This window comes from Caretta caretta, chromosome 9, assembly GCF_965140235.1.
Source record: "Caretta caretta isolate rCarCar2 chromosome 9, rCarCar1.hap1, whole genome shotgun sequence".
Lineage (NCBI taxonomy): Eukaryota > Metazoa > Chordata > Testudines > Cheloniidae > Caretta > Caretta caretta.
The window spans coordinates 885,158-899,403 of record NC_134214.1 but is presented as its reverse complement, the minus strand read 5'-3'; the positions used below and the strand labels follow the sequence as shown (position 1 = coordinate 899,403).

The following is a 14,246-nucleotide window of genomic DNA, read 5'->3' as shown; positions in this document are numbered from 1 at the left end:
AGTGTGTTGCCCTTGCTCCAGGGCCAGCTGCTCTATTGTTAAAGCAGAGTTCTGCTCCACTCTGCTAGAACAGCAGCTGCTTTCCAAGCCATATCTGGGCCATGCATGCATGCTCCAGCCTCCAGGATGCTGCCTGCACACGGACAAGGGTTTGCTGCAAGATGAATAATTTGTGGCATTCCACAAAAATCCTTTTTGTACAGCACCCTCACCCCCAAATGTGTCATTGGCTGCAGCACCTGGGCCTGCCTCATTTCCAGCGAGCTCTGTGTGTATGACTTTGCCTGTGGAATCTACAACTCACGCTGCACCAGCCTCTGAATCACACAGCATTCAAACAGCTCAGCTGCACGGGAGACAAAGGGAAGTGCTGCGTGTCAGGGGTCCGGATTCGATGGGCTCCTCTAGGGAGCGGGGGAGACTGCAGCCCTGGCTGAGCCCGCATTTAAATCTGCCAAATGATACGTGCTTGATTGTTTAATGTGGAGGAGACAAAGGCAGATGAGTGTCCAAGTGGGAAACATCCCACCGAGCACAGAGCCCAACGTGTGGGACCTGATTAGGAAACAGGTTTGTGTTCTTGGTTCACTGGATCTGGAGTGTCAGCCTTGCTGAGCTCCCCCTGGGGGCTGCCTGCTTTCAGCACCTCCCTTTCTGTTTTCACACAGTCAGGGTGATACGCAGTGGTGGTGTAACCATGTCACTCCCAGGATATGCGGGATGGACTATCTTTTATTGGACCAATGTCTGTTGGAGAGAGAGGCAAGCTCTGGAACCACACAGCGCTAATGAAGGTAAAAGACATACCTCACCCACCCTGTCTCTCTAATGGTAGTATTCATGAAGTATTTTAATTAGTATCTGACCTAAATCAGCTCTGCTGAATTAGATCACCAGGGCCCCAGCTGCTCCCGGCACCTGGGCCTGGGTGCACAGCTCACCTCAGCCAAAGAGGACCAAGCCCTCAACACACATCAGAAGCAGGGCTTGCCCCAGCCATCATGGAAATGCAGCAGCCTCTTAGCAGTGCTCAACAACGTTACCACCGCTGATACCATGCAGCCCTCTGTGAGCAAACCCCAGTGCACATGCCCCAAGGGACGTGTGCCTCAGAGAGTCACTGGGCTGTGCCCCTAAGGCCTGCAGGCTGACAGCTGCAGGGATGTGCCCACCAGACACTGGAGAACGTGGCCTCCCAGAACACGAGCCCCTTCGTTTCCAGCCCCGGGGCCCACATCCACTACACACGACCTGAGCTGGCCCTGCCAAGGTAGTCCCCGAGTTCACAGGGATGAGGGCTGCTTGCCCGGACTCTCCCCTTGACGCCAGCCCACAAGCAGGCAGAATCTAATCTCTGCATGAGCTGCAGGCAGCTGGCAGCATCTCCCTGAGAGACGGTCACCAAGACTGACCCCCAAAGCCAGCATGCCCGTGCAGGCCCACGCTGCACGCAGCCCTGGCTGGAGAAGGCACCTCCCGCAGCCAGATCCCAGCCCACCAAACCAGAGCTCACCTCACGTGGCATGTAAAGACAGCGAGAAGCTCACAGTCCACTGCGCCAGGGTCAGTAAAACCCTCGGCCAAAGATCACAACAGCCCCAGGCTCACCCTACAGCAGCCCTCGGTGATGCACGAGGCAGAAGACCGGGAGATGGCCAGGAGTCTGTGTGCACTGACTTAGCCAGGATCCTCTCCCCTTCACCCAGAGAACCACGGACACAATGGGGGGACCTAGCAGCCTTGGCTCAGTGCATCTTGGGGTGACCTTCTCTATCCCTCAGCAAAGGCCTCAGCGGGACCCCTGGAGCAGGCTAGAAGAGTCCAGGCAAGAGGCAGTTAAAACCTGCCCTCAGCTGGAACCCATGTGGCCCAAATTAATCTCCTTGACCAGGATGGAGGAGTGGCGGGGAGCTGCTATGCATGCAGGCTGCCCCAACAACCCACAGTGGGGGGCCTTTATGTCCATGTGCTCAGGGTTCTCAGAAAGCGGGACAGACGCACGGCCCCTCGCTGCAGCCCACATGCAGTGACGCCGTGGCACAGTGTTGGCTTTTCTCAGAGACAGAAGCCAACTGTGTGTCATGTAATATTTCTCTATATAATAGGATTGATTTGTAGCTTTTGCTCATTGTCAACCAAAGCAGCATTTCTGTTCAGAAGCCCAGTGGGTGTGCGGCTAGGATCCCTTGGTTCCGTACAACAGCATTAGATATTAGCTTCATGTTAGCAAAGGACTGATTCCACGTAGACGATTTCACTGCTCGGAGATTCTCTCTCACTCGCTCAAATGCCTGCATTGGACAAAGAAACACCCAGTCACTTACTTGTTATTAAACCACATGCTGTAACTCTTGTGCAGTCAGACCGAGGGAGGGATTTTACATGCAGTGGGCCAAGCTTTCAGGACTGGCTCCATGTGCATACAACAAGTAGCCACTATCATTCTGCAGCTGCACGTACGTTCAATCAGAAATCCCCTTGGTGCTCTGGTATCAGAGATCAGTCACCTCCTGCAGCCAGTGCAATGCTTGTGACAGGAGCTAGGGTCCCTGAGCTGGACAGGCAGAGATCCAGAATTCACACCTTGAGCTGTTACAGTGACGCTAATGACAGAGAAACTGAAGCCAGTGTCACAGGTCAGTGCAACTCCACCTGTATTCCCCCTCCATGGTACGTACGGTATTGGGGTGACCAGGTGTCTGGAACACCCGGCTGAAAAGGGACCCTGGCGGCTCCGGTCAGCACCACCGACCAGGCCGTTAAAAGTCCAGTCGACAGTGCTGCCCGGCTAAGGCAGGCTAGTCCCTACTTGTTCTGGCAGCATACTGTGCTCCAGAAGTGGCCAGCAGGTCTGGCTCCTAGGCAGGGGGGCCACAGGGCTCCGCATGTTACCCCCACCCTGACCACTGGCTCCACACTCCCATTGGCTGGGAACAGGCCAATGGGAGATGTGGGGGGGAGGGGCGATGTCTGCAAGTGAGAGCAGCGCGCAGAGCCGCATGGGTACCTCCGCCTGGGAGCCGGACCTGCTGCTGGCCACTTCCAGGGCGTAGCACAGCCCGCAGTGCCAGGACAGGCAGGAAGCCTGCCTTAGCACCCTTGCTGCGCTGCTGACTGGGAGCTGCCGGAGGTAAGCCCATGCCCCAACCCCCTGCCTCAGCCCTGAGTCCCCCAAACCTGGAGCCCTCTCCTGCACCCCAAACCCCTCATCCTTGGACCCATCCTAGAGCCTGCACCACCATCCCACAGCCCTCACACCCCCACACCCCAACCCCCTGCCCCAGCCCAGAGCTCCCTCCCACACCTGTAACCCCTCATCCCCAGCCCATAGCCCTCACCCTCTCCCACACCCCAACCCCCTGCCTCAACTTGCAGCTCTCTCCCGCACTCCATATCCCTCATCCCCACCCCCACCAGCCTCATGCACCCCAAACCCCTCATCCCCGGCCCGAGCTCAGAGCCCACACCCCCAGCCCAGAGCCCGTATGCCCTCCCACACCCCAGCCCCCTGCCTCAACCTGCAGCCCCCTCCCACATTCCAAGTCCCTCGGCCCCAGCCTGGAGCCCCCTCCCGCACCCTGAACCCCTCATTTCTGGCCCCACCCCAGAGCCCATACCCCCCAGTTAGAGCCCTCACCCCCACCCACACCCCAACCCCCTCCAGCCCAGTGAAAGTGAGTGAGGGTGGGGGAGAGCGAGCCACCGAGGGAGGGGGAATGTAGTGAGCAGGGGGCGCCTCAGGGAAGGGGCGGGGCTAGGCTGTTCAGTTTTGTGCAGTTAGAAAGTTGGCAACCCTATATGGTATCCTTCACCTTAAGGAGACAAAGAAACCGAGCAATTTGATCTGGGATGGGTCCTGGCCAGGCGAGCCAGTGAAAGCTGGAAAGGAGACTGGGGTGAGAGAAACCATCTTGAACAAAGACTGTATCTTGCTAGGTTATGTTTAGGCCTGGTAGATGCATGTTTCCACTTGTCTTTGTTTGTAGCCGTTTCTGACTGTATCCCTCATACCTGAACTCACACCAAACCTCTCTTTTTGATTAAATAAACTTATTTCACTTTTATTCTAAACCAACCCTGTGCCGCGTCTGACTTGACATGATTATTAACTCCAGTTAAACTGCTCAGCTTTTGTCTCTTTAAAGGAGCAATGGACTGATTACTCCTCTGAACGTCCCAAGATAGGGCTGGCCATTTCAGAGCAGAAGGTCTGGGGGACATTCGGGACTGGGAGCGTGCTGGGGTCACTGGTGGAGACCGGGGTGTGGCTGTGGAAGAACAAGCCGGCGGCTGGAGCTGCTGGCCCAGGGCTGCATAACACCCAGACATGCAGGGCCGCTGGCCGCAGAGTCCAGACATGTGGCAACAGTAGCAAAGCAGTTTACGGGCCTCGGGGTTACAGGCCAAGTGGTGACACAACCAGTCACACATCTGAACTGCACCCCAAACCATGACACTGAGGGTGCGGAGTTTGCATCCACCTCTCCCTAGGCATTCCCTGGGAAATCCACCTACCATTTCTTGGTCCAAGAGTCCACTCCTTTCTGGCACATTGTCCACTATCGTCCCTAGATCCCCCAGGCCTCACCTCTGTCCCATCTACCCCTGGAGGGCTTACATACAACCCCAGCTCAGAGGGATTCATAAACCGTTCCTTGAACTACGGACCCCAAAGAGACTGACAATGAATTCAGTCAGTCTCCCAGGGCTAGTGCAGGAAATCACCATCTTGGTCACAGGCAGCCTCAGGAGACGACTGTACCGGGCCAGGCCATTTGTGCCATCCGGGCTACGGAAACAGCCCATCTCCACTCCTGGCCACCAGGAGGGCCCACGTCCACGTGGAGATCCACGTGCTAGCATGTGGAGCTGGCCAGCCAAAGCCTGACATGTGGCCAGTACGCACATGCTGACAGCAAACTCCACACTGAACTCTGTCTGTGTAGCCCATGCACCGAGCCAGCCAGAGGGCCAGGGTCTGTTGTGGACACAGCTGAGGAAAAGGGCAGTCCACTGGAATCCCCCATCCAGGCTGGGGGCCTTCCCTCCTCATCACTCCCCTCCTTCTGCTGCTCTGCCCCCTTTACTGCCTGAGCTCACGGGGGCTCGGTGTGCCCGCCCCTCCCACCCCTCCCCTCTCTGCCCAGCCTCCATGGGTTCTGTAGGTGTCTGCAAGGAAAGCCGGGGGGCCACACACCTCCCGCCCACTTGCTACTCGAGGCAGGAAGGGCTTAACCCGTCACTTGCCTAGTCGGGGTAAAGCTTCCAATGACGTCAGCAGTGCAGGATCAGGGCAAAGGCATCTGGGACTCTGCTCTTGCTGCCTTCCCACTCGTCGGGCTGCACCTTCCTGCTCGAACGCAGGCCAGGCAAACAGTGCTACAGAGCACCGCACACACACCTCCACAGCCCTGCACAGCCACGGCCCCGCACAGACCGCGCGGCAGATCAACACCCCTCACGTAGCCCCGGCCTCGCACAGACCACACGGCAGATCAACGCCCCTCACGTAGCCACGGCCCCGCACAGACCACGTGGCAGATCAACGCTCCTCACGTAGCCACGGCCCCGCACAGATCACGCGGCAGATCAATGCTCCTTACGTAGCCACGGCCCCGCACAGACCACGCGGCAGATCAACGCCCCCCACGTAGCCACGGCCCCGCACAGACCACACGGCAGATCAATGCCCCTTACGTAGCCACGGCCCCGCACAGACCATATGGCAGATCAACACCCCCTTACGTAGCCACGGCCCCGCACAGACCGCGCGGCAGATCAACACCCAGCACGTAGCCACGGCCCCGCACAGACCACACGGCAGATCAACGCCCCTCACGTAGCCCCGGCCTCGCACAGACCACGCGGCAGATCAACGCCCCTTACGTAGCCACGGCCCCGCACAGACCACATGGCAGATCAACACCCCTCACGTAGCCCCGGCCCCGCACAGACCACGCGGCAGATCAACGCCCCTCACGTAGCCACGGCCCCGCACAGACCACACGGCAGATCAACGCCCCTCACGTAGCCACGGCCCCGCACAGACCACGCGGCAGATCAACACCTCTCACGTAGCCACGGCCCCGCACAGACCACGCGGCAGATCAACACCCCCGCACGTAGCCCCGGCCCCGCACAGACCGCACGGCAGATCAACACCCCCGCACGTAGCCCCGGCCCCGCACAGACCGCACGGCAGATCAACACCCCCTCACGTAGCCACGGCCCCGCACAGACCGCGCGGCAGATCAACACCCCCACACGTAGCCACGGCCCTGCACATACCGCGCGGCAGATCAACGCCCCTCATGTAGCCACGGCCCTGCACAGACCACATGGCAGATCAACGCCCCTCACGTAGCCACGGCCCCGCACAGACCGCGCGGCAGATCAACACCCCCGCACGTAGCCCCGGCCCCGCACAGACCACGCGGCAGATCAACGCCCCTCACGTAGCCCCGGCCCCGCACAGACCATGCGGCAGATCAACGCCCCTCACGTAGCCACAGCCCCGCACAGACCACGCGGCAGATCAACGCCCCCCACGTAGCCACGGCCCCGCACAGACCGCGCGGCAGATCAACGCCCCCCACGTAGCCACAGCCCCGCACAGACCGCGCGGCAGATCAACGCCCCTCACGTAGCCACGGCCCCGCACAGACCACATGGCAGATCAACGCCCCTCACGTAGCCCGCACTGAGGCCATGGGGGCAGAGGCAGCATATTGTACATGGGTGCTGGGCACATGGAGGGCATGCAGGGCTCCGTGCAGGGTGCCCAAGGCATGCGGGGGGAGGGCCTTAGGGCACACAGAGAGCACGTGGAAAGGTGCCCGGGGTCCACGCGGGGCTCTCATACAGGGTGTGCATGGGGGAGCTCAGGGCATGCAGAGAGGCACTCATGGCACACGGGGGGGGGCATGTGGAGCTCTCATGCAGGGGCCCAGGGCGTGTGGGGGAGGCCCAGGGCGTGTGGGGGAGGCCCAGGGCGTGTGGGGGAGGCCCAGGGCATGCCCAGGATGCACGGGGGGCGGAGCCCTCAGGGCGTGTGTGGGGCCCAGGGCACGCACACTGGCCATGCAGGGCTCTCTTGCAGAGGCTGGCAGCAAGCTCACAGGCTGGCTTGTTGACAAGCCCATAAGCCTGCCACAGTGAGTGAACCAAACCCGGCCCCTCAGCCGCCTGTAGCCTACCTCGTGGCTCCACGTTTGACACAAGAGCTTCTCGTGCTCAGCGGTGGGTTGTCCCAGAGACAGAGAGCGGCTGGCCCTGCGGAGACAAGACGGTGGCCACGAGGGAGGGGCCACAGGGACAAAGGACTTTGTGAGCGCAGAAAATGCACTTGTCAGAACGGGTTGGAGCAGGAAAGCGGAACAAGCCCAGCCATAGAGCATCGCCCCAAAGCGACCAGGTTCCAGAGGACAGGATTGGACTCCCCTGCTTCCCTGGAGAACGAGCAGCTGTGGCATGTCCCACTCATTCCCACCATGCTCACCCCGACACCAGCGGCTGGATCTGACCCTGTATTAGAGACGCCCAGACTGGGCGAGCAAAGGCACAGTCCTGGCTTTCAAGGGACATAGGATCTCACTCGGTTTTGTTTGGCTTCCCAGGTGCTACAGGGATGAGCCCATTCGATGTGCACAGAAATTCCCACGTGTGTCAGGCGCTCTCCTACCGCCACTCGCTCTGCACTGGCTGCTGTGGCAGACAAGCTATTGGGGCAGGGACAAGTCTACACAAGCACCAAGTGCCCACAAGCGCCTTCCACAGCCTGGGAGGGTCAGAGGGCAGCCAGGCCAGGAAGGGCATTCCCAAGCACTCGCTCTCCTCTGCTAGCCACACGTACCTGGAGATCACCACAGCCATGCCATAGATGTCAATGGCAGCGTCGGCCACGCGTTTCAGATGAAACTGTTCGTCTGGGAGAAGAGACGTTGGTGAGACGGGGCATGCGTGCACACGCACGTGTTATGCTAGTGAAAACTAACAGCAGTTCCGCAGCACTTGCACGGAAGCCAGTGAACCGGCTCTCACTGTGCAGATACATTGGCAGGCCAGAAACTGCTACAAGGACCCACCCACTGACTGGAGACCCTGGGAGGGGGGTGATGCCGCCGGAGCCTGGCACAGGACGCTCACTGGGCTGGTTGGCTCTAACACGCAGACTGGAGCGTTTTCCTGAGCCAAATGCTCAGCAGCACCCTGCAGTGCGGCCCCAGCCCCCAACGAATTAAACAAACCAGCCAGACCCATCGGTCAATCACTTCTGGTGCCCCTGTTGGATCCTGGGTCTGCGCACTCAGCTCCCCTGGGTGTTAATGAAATGTCATGGGCACACTGAGGGCAGGATACGACTCACGTACAGCTGTTCAGGCGCCCTGGGAGACCATCAGGATCAGGGCTGCATGATGCTGGTGCTACACACAGACCTTGGCCTGCGGAGCTTTGTGGGGCTTTGGATGCAGAGCAGGTACACAGGGCCATGCGGACACCCCAGCTGCACTGCAGTCCTGCAGCCCAGCGACGCTCCAGGCTGGCACGGGGGGAGCTTTCACCCCGGCGTGCCGCAGTGAGGAGACCCATATCAATCCCCAAGGGATGGACGCACACCACCTAGGTCTGTATTCAGAGAGAGGTGCGGTGGGCAGAGCAAGGAGTGTGACGCGGGAAGGAATTCAGAGGGGAAATGGGGAGAGGATGAAGGGGAGAGAAGAGAGCGTTGCAGGAGGTGACAGAAGTGCTACTCTGGGAGCACACCCTGGGCCCTGGCTCGGTGCCCCAGTGATGGGTTTTACGACAGGCCAAATGGTGGAATGTCGTTTAACGTCATCTGATGGCTGGTTAGAAGCGGGCTGACAGCAGCCACAGAGGCACCCACCTATCACCTTCTCGCCGTACTTCAGCAGGAGGCTCTCAATAGCTTCACCAAACAGGTCAATGGCCCTCGTCACCTTTACATGGACACAGAAGAACAGTTCATTTCCTTTCCAAGACAGCTGTAACTTTCAGCAACCACTGCTGGGTGGGTGGGTGCCTCTGGGGATCAGGGAGCAGCACTGGGAAAAGCGCGTCCAGCACAGGGCACTGGGCTGGATCCTGGGGACCAGTTGCGCTGTGTTCGGACCTGAAGGCGAATTGGCACTAAGCCACTTTCCAGCCCCAAGCTTGGAGCTGATTCAGCCCTTGGCATGACTTTGAGCAGCCTCAAGGCTGCCCCAACTTCCACTGGCAGGACTGGCCTCCTGGGGCACTCTATCAGCTGGGGATTGCTGGAGCACAAGGCACTCCTGCCCGGCCCCCATACCATGAGGGCTGGGAGCACGCGGTCTGAAGCCAGCTGCAGCTGCTCTACAACACCCAAGGATTCTCTTGGCCAGGGGATTCCCCAGTTGTCCCCAGAGCAGCCCCTGTGCTTTATGCTGCCTGAGCAACACAAAACACCCAGGCGGGCACTGGGGACTGGCCCTCTGGGTGTCACTGAAACTCAGAGAGCAGGGTGGGGCTGGGGAGCTGGTGCTCAGGAACCAGCTAGGGAGAACCCTAGCTCTGCCGGTGACATAGGATCCCAGGGTTCCAGGAGAGCTGCTGAGGGTTTGGGGTCCTCCGCAGACCAGAAACCACCATCACAACTGGGCCCTTGGGATATGCTCAGCAGTGAGGCCTGTAAAGGAATGGGCCATGGAGACAGAATGGCCATCTCGCCCCGCAAGGGCACAGCTCAATCACTTTGGCAGGGCAGTATGCATCGGTGCTGGAACTAGGGATGCTGGGGGTGCTGCCACACCCCCGGCTTGAAGTGGATTCGATTATATAGAGGGTTTGCAGTTTGGTTCAATGGCTCTCAGCACCCCCACTATACAAATTGTTCCAGCCCCCCTGGCAGTAGGTGGGGACGCTTGTCTCCTGTACTGGCAGCTTTGTCTTGTGGGTCTCCATGTGCGCTTTGCCTACAATTTCTTTTATCTTAGATGAAGGGAAAACAACAAGAATGAAGTAAAGCAAAACCCCCAGGAGAAAGTACAGCCCCTACAAGAAAACAGAGAGAGAGAGAGAGTGTGTGTGTGTGTATCCGTGTTCACATTCATGTGTGGCCATTTGTGTGTGCATGTCCATCCATGTGTGTCCCTCTCTAACACTGTGAGTGATGGAACGTGCTTAGAGATCTGCTGATGCCAAATGCTACTAAAAATGTAAATTATTATTATTGTGCCAGAGACAACAAATCTGACAAATCAGATTGACAAATCTGAAAGAGTGAAATGACAGCTGGGCAATGGTATTTTAAACGTGAAAATGATGTTTCAGTCTGAATCTTGAAAGTTCATATTTAGCAAAGACTTTTTAAAGAGCTAACACTTCATTTAAAACACAGGCTTCCAGGTTCATTCCTAACTGTAGGCTACAGAAACATTCCTTGCATGAACTTCGTCTAAAGCAGATGCTAGATGAATGCTGTGAATCACAAAAACGTCATCATTGGTGAGTAGATGCTGTCATGAAATTTATTTGCTTTAAGGCTAAAAATGCAAGAAACATACAAAATAATTCAGATCTCATAATACGACAGACAGTTTAAGGGTCAGGCCCTGCAGCACTGGAGATGACAGCAGGTTTACCAATGACTCCAACAGCTGCAGGGTCAGGCTCTGAGAAATAAATCTTTCAGAAAGAATTCCCTTACCAGGTATGCACTGTTGTCTAGGCCTGGGTGAACGATTCCCTCCAGAGACAAGCCAGTGGGAATCCCAACTTTACTGCAAAGGGAGAAAAGAGATGAGCAAAAAAATGAAAGGACAAAGGGTTTAAAACACAACGCAGCAGCTCATCCAGGAGCAACTGCATGGCAGTCACTGGGGACTATTCTGCACTACAAAGTTAGGTTCGCTTTACTACATCACTATGGGCAGTGAAAAATTCACACCCTATGCGATGTAGCTAAGCCGACCTAAGTCTGGTGCAGACAGCGCTAGGTGAAATTCTTCCATCAACCTAGTTACCACCTGTTGGGGAGCTGGATTTACTACAGCGAGTGAAGAACCCCTTGTGTCACTGTAGTAAGTGTCTTTATTGATGCTGCCAGGTTCCTAGTGCAGACATACCCTGGAGCTGGAGGTAAAGCAGGGATGAATTTGGCCCAGTATCATTTCAACATAGGGTGACCAGACAGCAAGTGTGAAAAGTCGAGATAGGGGGCGCGGGGTAATAGGAGCCTATATAAGAAAAAGACCCACAAATCGGGACTGTCCCTATAAAACTGGGACATCTGGTCAGCTTATTTCAACAACTCATTTCTGAGGTTCACTCCTACCATAAAAGAGTTTGAGTTCAAACAACTGCAGCTAAACCCGGCAGTGCACGATCTCCAGGAAGTGCCCATACCAAGATCAGCCTTTCTACATGAACAATTTCCTCCCACCTTTATCACATGACGCATGTGACGTACCATGCACACCATTCTGGGCACAGGACATTAGGTCTGACCTTGCAAAACTCCCACTGAGGTAGCAAAGTGTGAACACTTAAATGGACACTTGACCAGACCACCTGGTCTAACACCCCAACCAGGTGCGCTGGAACTGGGGGGGCCAGGCTGGCAGCTGGAGCCCGGGCAGCCATGTGGGAGACACAGATCCTCCACCTGCCCTGGGGATGGGGACACAGGCTGGGAACAGCTCTTGGGCTCTCCCACCCCGGGTAGGTGGAGGGTCCTCAGCTCCCTGGACGAGCTCTGGCTTCCAGCTTGGCTGGGGATGGGGCCTCAGGGGCAAAGGATGGAGCCATAGAGGGGCAAGGGGCCTAGCCCCCCACTTTTGGGAAAGCTTTGCCGTCCCTGACCCCAACTCTTGCAAAAAGGGCTATAGGCAGGTGTGACACCCTGACACCTCAATATTCACCACTGTCATGTAATTAGGATATGTTTTGTACAAAGTATGTCTTGTGAGGTATCATTCTAAAAGTCTGGATCTGCTAGACAGTAATATCTCGTTGGATTGTACATGCTATCATCGTATGTGAAGTTATGAAGTTTGGCTCTGTGTGTGTTACTCAAACCTGTTCTGAGGTTGAACACACCCACAAGCAGCCTTTCAGGTACAACAGTAAAATGGCCAAACAAGGCTAATGGCTTGTTGAGGAAATGCACACAAGCACCAGGATTACCCCAGTGTGAACAGGAGCACCAGGATTACCCCAGTGTAGAGGCAAAGTTGCGGAAGATTGGCGAGGAGCTAAGTGGCGGATCGCGTACATGACTGAATGTAAGCGGAGGAGGCAGGCAGTTTCAATGACCTTTGTCCGACAGACCCTGCCAAAATATATATCTTAGCATAGCTCAGCATATTTTTTGCCTGTAAACAAGTCAGTTTATATAACAAGCATAAATCATACATGTAAGAACGTAACCAGCTGTTGACCCTATGTAACCCCGAGATAAGCACAGAGAATATAACACTGCAGAGGACTTGCTCCCAGCGGAGTCCTGCCTGGTCAGCTCTCCCGAACAGCGAGAGTCCCCTGCAGCCCCTCTGCATGCCCTAGGGGACTCCCCGCGCAGATTGGAGCGTAACTTCTTCCTTCAGTAAAGCATAGCTTGCTGTTTTCAGGCCTGAGTGTCATCCTTTCGCTGGTATCCCCCATCTCCCCCACCCTTGCAGGCACACCCAGGAACTGTGTACAACAAAAACCTCTCAGAGACACAGTGGGAACTGTCTGACCCAAGTCACAGCAAAAGAACTTTCCAGCAAGTGGGAAGAAGATATAAAAGGGGGAAATGACATCACAAAGGTACCTCACTCTCCCTGCAACACCTGGAAACACCTGAGGGGCAAGGACTGAACTGTGGGAAGTGATGGTCCCAGGTTAGAAGGATTTTTAGCCTGTGTATGAAAACCTGGGAAAGCCAAGGCAGCTTGTACCTTGAGAATCTTCCAGCCGGTTTATCACTCAGGGTGAGAATTTGCTAATTTATATCTTACCCATCTAGTTTGCAGTTTTTGTTTATTTACTAAAGTAATCTGCTTTGATCTGTTTGCTATCACTTATAATCACTTAAAATCTATCTTTTGTAGTTAATAACTTGCTTTTGTTTTCTCTAAAACCAGTCTGTGGAATTCATAACTGGGGGACAAAAGGCTGTGCATATCTTCCTCCACATTGAGGGAGGGAGCGAATTTCAATGAGCTTATGCTCTGTAGTTCTCTCTGCAGCGCAAGACGACACAATTTTGGGTTTACACTCCAAAGGGGGTGTGCACTTGAGTGCTGGGCAATTCCTTAGCTGAGTTTTCCCATGCAGAACTGATCCCAGCACCTGTGTGAAGCTGCAGCCGTGTGTGTGTGTGATGGAAGGGGGCTTGAGACCCTGTCACAGCAGCACAGAGTAAGGGAAACCCAGGCTGGTGGGACTGGCGAGCTCAGTGGTATCCCAGTTCCAAGTGGCACCCCAGAGGGAACCAATCACAGGAAGGTTGCCAACTTGGTAGTATTTAAAAAACAGACACTTCAGCAGGAGTGCTGGAACCTCCCCTGCCTCTCCCCATCCTCCCTAAGGCCCCACCCCTGCCCCGCCCATTCCTCCCAAAGCCCCACCCTTGCTCCACCTCTTCCCCTAAGCCCTCACACCTACCCCACCTCTTCCGCTGAGGCCCTGCCTCTGTCCACTCCTCTTACCCCTCCCACCTGTTGCTCACTGCTTTTTCCCTCCAACCCCCCCACCGCCTGGGTCAGGAGGGACTTGCCTGCAGAGCTGGGGCTAGGGCTGCAGCTGCCTGATGAAGGTAGGAGGAGGTCCTGGCTGAGTAAGGGCTGGAGCAGGTGATGAACCAGTGCCTTCTCGCCTCTCCCACTCGCAGAAACTGGTCTTTGGGTGTCTGGTCAGTAGATCTGACCGGACACTGTCAGGCCCCCTTTTCAACCGGACTTTCCAGTCGAAAACCAGGCACCTGGACACCCTAGCTATAGGATCCTTATGACCACAAATGCTCAGGAATTTGGTTTTACAGCTGGTCTGAAAGGAGGCACCATCAGTGTCACAGCGCCCCTGGTTCCGTGCTGGAAGACTGGCTCACTATTAAGCCTCTGCTCTGGCATCGCAAGCATCACTTCTGATTTCACTGCATGCTCTCAGGACCAGAGGGGCTGGAACTAAGGGTGGAGGGGGTGCTACTGCACCCCCTGACTTGAAGTGGTGTTCATCATAGACAGGGTTTACAGTTTGCAGGCTTCATCATTTACAGGGTTTAC

The 14,246-nt window shown here is 56.3% G+C and overlaps 1 protein-coding gene across 3 annotated transcripts in view; it reads right to left on the bottom strand.

Moving 5' to 3' along the window:
* Positions 1-712: 712 nt before the first annotated feature.
* The window catches only part of LOC125642751 (very long-chain specific acyl-CoA dehydrogenase, mitochondrial), a 43,250-nt gene continuing 29,716 nt past the window's right edge, over positions 713-14,246 (bottom strand). For all 3 annotated transcript variants that reach the window (XM_048864528.2, XM_048864527.2, XM_048864530.2), the window contains 5 exons: positions 10,688-10,760; positions 8,885-8,957; positions 7,853-7,925; positions 7,197-7,272; positions 713-2,291 (listed from right to left, as the gene is read on the bottom strand). In XM_048864528.2, the coding sequence (XP_048720485.1) occupies positions 2,154-2,291; positions 7,197-7,272; positions 7,853-7,925; positions 8,885-8,957; positions 10,688-10,760 (433 nt within the window). In that variant the 3' untranslated portion in view covers positions 713-2,153. The remainder of the gene's footprint in view (positions 2,292-7,196; positions 7,273-7,852; positions 7,926-8,884; positions 8,958-10,687; positions 10,761-14,246) is intronic.